Genomic DNA, 4,570 nt, shown 5'->3' on the forward strand with positions numbered 1-4,570 from the left:
TTCTTTTTTTTTTTGAGGAGGAGTCTCCCTCTGTTGCCCAGGCTGGAGTGCAGTGGCTGGATCTCAGCTCACTGCAATCTCCACCTCCCGGGTTTACGCCATTCTCCTGCCTCAGCCTCCCGAGTAGCTGGGACTACAGGCGCCCACCACCTCGCCCGGCGAGTTTTTTGTATTTTTTAGTAGAGACAGGGTTTCACCGTGTTAGCTAGGATGGTCTCAATCTCCTGACCTCATGATCCGCCTGTCTCGGCCTCCCAAAGTGCTGGGATTACAGGCTTGAGCCACCGCGCCCGGCCTTTTTTTTTTTTTGAGACGAAGTCTTACTCTGTCGCCCAGGCTGGAGTGCAATGGTGCGATCTTGGCTCACTGCAACCACTGCTTCCTGGGTTCAAGCGATTCTCTTGCCTCAGCCTTCTGAGTAGCTGGAATTACAGGTGTGCTCCACCACGCCTGGCTAATTTTTGTATTTTTTTTTAGTAGAGACAGGGTTTTACCACGTTGGCCAGGCTAGTCTTGAACTCCTGACCTGAAGTGACCCACCTGCCTTGGCCTCCCAAAGTGTTGGAATTACAGGTGTGAACCACCGTGCCTGGCCTAGAGCTGATTTTTGTCATAGGAGGGGAGGGATTATGCAGCAGAATCCCCCAGTTCATGGTCAGTGGTGCCTGGGAGGACATAGAGATGTCAGAGAGTGGCCCTTGGCTCTCTCTCTGGTGACAGTGGTAACAGAGCTCCTGCATCACAGTTCATTACCCAAGGGCACAGCCGCCTCCCAGTCAAGGCTTCCAGTTGGTTTTGAGTCTTCCTTGATCCACTCTTTCCCTGGGTCACTGTTTCTGGGCTAAGCTGACCTGGAAATGCTGGGAAAGGTGAGACACCTGGGTCAGGTGGAATGTTCTGTGGATTCGCTGCCTGTCTAGGAAGCAGAGCACGGGTAGGGAACACCACAGGCCTCTGGCCGTCTCTGGGTGCTGCATGGCAGTGTGATGGTTTGCTGCTGCTTAAGGATGTTGAGTTTACCCAAGGTACCTGTGGTGGAATTTGATTTAGAAAATGATAATGCAAAGATTACTTTGTGTGTTTTTCCTTTGTTTTGTCTGTTTATTAGAGAGAGAAAGGTTTTTTTGTTTGTGTGTTTTGAAATGGAGTTTCACTCTTGTTACCCAGGCTGGAGTACAGTGGTGTAATTTCGGCTCACTGCAACATCTGCCTCCCAGGTTCTAAAGATTCTCCTGCCTCAGCCTCCTGAGTAGCTGGGATTACAGGTGTGCACCACCATGCCTGGCCAATTTTTGTATTATTAGTAGAGACGGGGTTTCACCATATTGGCCAGGCTGGTCTTGAACTCCTGACCTCAAATGATAGCCCACCTTGGACTCCCAAAGTGCTGGGATTACAGTCGTGAGCCACCACGCTCAGCCCTGAGAGAATGTTTTAAGTTGAAGCACTCCATTTCTTTTCTGGGAGCAGATGATAGTATAGCTGGCAACTACCGGGCGAAGGACCTGACAGTTTCCTTCCAAACTCATGTTCACTACCAAGGAACTTTGGAGATTCTCAGCCTAAACCACATTAAGAAGCCCATTAACAATGACATTCTGAAGCCACTGGAGACTTGATGTGCTAGTGCTTCGGACCTGGACTCTGAAATATTTTTCTTTTCTTTGTTCTGTTTATTCTTTGTGTCCCAGCGACTTGGACTGGGCAGTGTTTGAGCCTGACCTCCTGGTTACCAGCTCTGTGGACACCTACATCTACATTTGGGATATCAAGTAAGAACAATTAGGAGGCATAACCACTTGGTTGGGGGTGATTTGGGACCTTTGTTTTAGAGATCAAGTGTCTTAGTTTGGTTTCCCCTCAATACCTCGAGGCAAAGATTTGAGTGCAAATATATTATTTGGGAGTGAACGACACAGTTGTAGGGGAATTGAGAAGAGAGCTAGGACCTCTCTAGGTAAGACCTTAAGGAGAACTCTCCTTAGTTAGACTTCCTTCCTTCCTTCCTTCCTTCCTTCCTTCCTTCCTTCCTTCCTTCCTTNCGGCTAGTTTTTTTTTTTGTTTTTTTTTATAGAGACGGGGGTTCACCATGTTAGCCAGGATGGTCTCGATCTCCTGACCTTGTGATCCGCCCGTCTCAGCCTCCCAAAGTGCTGGGATTACAGGCTTGAGCCACCGCGCCCGGCCAATTTTTGTATTTTTAAATAGAGACGGGCTTTCACCATGTTGGCCAGGCTGGGCTCTAACTCCTGACCTCAAGTGATCCGCCTGCCTCAGCTTCCCAAAGTGCTGGGATTACAGGCGTGAGCCACTGCCCCTGGCTGGAAGAAAACCTTTTGAGAAAGCTTTAGTTAGGGAAATCTGAGGTCAAGTCCTAGTTTTAACATCCTGTCTTTTATCTTGAGAGGCCCCACAATTTTCTGAGCCTTGCTTGCCTCATCTATAATGTGGGTGATGGTACCCACTGTGGCGTGTGCTGGGGGAGGACAGAGGCCAGATGCGTTAAGGTGCACTGGCACTAGCAGAAATATTCCCTCCAGAAACGGCAGGGAATATTATCAGAAGACAAGGGGACTTTTCTTTTCATTCCTGTTCCCATTGGAAGCTATTTTGAATCCTAACCTTTTCACAAGAATCTTACCTTTTTCAATTTGGAAACTGGTATTTCAGGATAAAAATCTCAGAATTTTATACATCTGTCTGTTTCTGAGCTAAAATGACAATCAGTCTATTACATATATATCATTTCAAAAATTATTAAGTGGCCTGCCATTGTTCTCAGCCTATTAGTAATCTTTATCACTTTCAGTGTGTTCCGTAAACTCATGATATGTAGGGAACCTTTGCTGTTTTGTTATATATTTAAGTGAAATGTACTTTGGTGGAAGTTATTTTTCTGTTGTAGCTGTGGTTTCTTCTGGTCCATTTTCCCTGTCACTTTCTGCTTAACCCTTTACGAAATTAAATGCAGGCATATTTCAAGGAGTGTTAAATAATTTTGCCTTCTAGGACACCCTTTTGATGGTCTTTCTTCTTTTCTTTCTTTCTTTTCTTTTTTTTTGAGATGGGGTCTTGCTGTGTCACCCAGGCTGGAGTACAGTGGCACAATCACAGCTTACTGTAGCCTCAACCTCCCAGGCTCAAGTGATCCTCCCACCTCAGCCTCTCAAGTAGCTGAGACCACAGGCATGCACCACCATGACTGGCTAATTTTTAATTTTTTTTGTAGAGATGTGATTTGGCTATGTTGCCCAGACTGGTCTTGAATTCCTGGGCTCAAGCAGTCCTCCTGCCTCAGCCTCTTAAAGTGCTGGGATTACAGGCATGAGCCACCACGCCCAGCCTCTTTTTTCTCTCTTATGCACCTCTGTTTTTAAAGTGTCATAGGACCCAGTTGTGATGGCGCAGTCTTCACTCCTCACACCTTATTCCAGCTATCCTGGACTCTGAGGCAAGGGGATTGTTTGAGTCCAGGAGTTCTAGAAAAGCGTGGGCAATATACATCCCATCCCAAGAAAAAAAACAAAACAAACACACAAACAAAACAACCTGTGGTAGGTGGACTCTGGCCATTTGATCATGGTAGGGTGAGCTGGAGACATCCAGTGTACCAGCAGCTGGGGAGACGAGTGTGACCTTCAGAGGAAGGAGGTTCCTTTAGTGGCCGGGACATTTTCCTGGCCCATGAAGCTCATGTGCAGAAGTGTTTCTGCACCTTCAGTTCAGCTGTGACTGTTCAAGATGTGTCTCTTAAGATAGTCCTGCCTTTCCATTTTGAGATTCACAGACCTACATACTGAGCTGAAGTTAGCTCAAGCTGATGTTAATTGTACTTATTCCTGATGGCTCTTCAAAGAAAAGTTCAGCCTGAAGGATCTCTGCCATGCGTGAGATCCCTGGCTTCCTCTTCTCTGCCTTAAGCTGATTGGGGCAAGAGCATATATACCAACGTACTTGCCTGCGACCTTCTTTCCCTTCTTTTCAGAGCAACCAACGGGTGGACCTTTACAAGTGGAAAGACGGCAGTGGGGAAGTTGGCACAACCTTACAAGGCCACACTCGTGTCATCAGGTAGGCACCAGTCCTCTGCAGCTCCTTGGCTGTCTTGCTTTGTCACAGTCTCCTGGGAACGAAATGATGATGCCATCCTCCTTGCACGGCTTGACCGTCTGTGTTACACAGGCCCCGGGTGGTCAGTGGGTTGTTAGCATTCACTAAGATGATGGTGAAGAACACAGTGAGGAACAGCCGGCATTTAGAAAGCACCATCGCGTAGCTGTTGACCCCCATCCCAGACCACATCCCGGACAGATAGAGTCCAGTTCAGGGTAAAGGATTAGAGCTGATTTTTTTTTTTTTTTTTTTTTTTTTTTTTTTTTTTGAGACGGAGTCTCGCTCTATCCCCTGGCTGGAGTGCAGTGGCGCGATCTCGGCTCACTGCAAGCTCCGCCTCCCGGGTTCCCGCCATTCTCCTGCCTCAGTCTCCCGAGTAGCTGGGATTACAGGCTCCTGCAACCGCGCCTGGCTAATTTTTTGTATTTTTAGTAGAGACGGGGTTTCACCGTGGTCT

The 4,570-nt window shown here is 47.5% G+C and overlaps 1 protein-coding gene across 1 annotated transcript in view; it reads left to right on the top strand.

The window, feature by feature from the left end:
• Positions 1–4,570, top strand: part of WDR59 (WD repeat domain 59) — a 131,588-nt gene that overhangs the window by 44,650 nt on the left and 82,368 nt on the right. Inside the window, exons 4-5 of the mRNA XM_017868616.1 lie at positions 3,986–4,071; positions 4,183–4,272. Coding sequence (XP_017724105.1) covers positions 3,986–4,071; positions 4,183–4,272 — 176 coding nt within the window. The remainder of the gene's footprint in view (positions 1–3,985; positions 4,072–4,182; positions 4,273–4,570) is intronic.

The sequence above is a fragment of the Rhinopithecus bieti genome, unplaced genomic scaffold (genome assembly GCF_001698545.2).
Source record: "Rhinopithecus bieti isolate Rb0 unplaced genomic scaffold, ASM169854v2 scaffold_2574, whole genome shotgun sequence".
In the NCBI taxonomy this organism is placed as follows: Eukaryota; Metazoa; Chordata; class Mammalia; order Primates; family Cercopithecidae; genus Rhinopithecus; species Rhinopithecus bieti.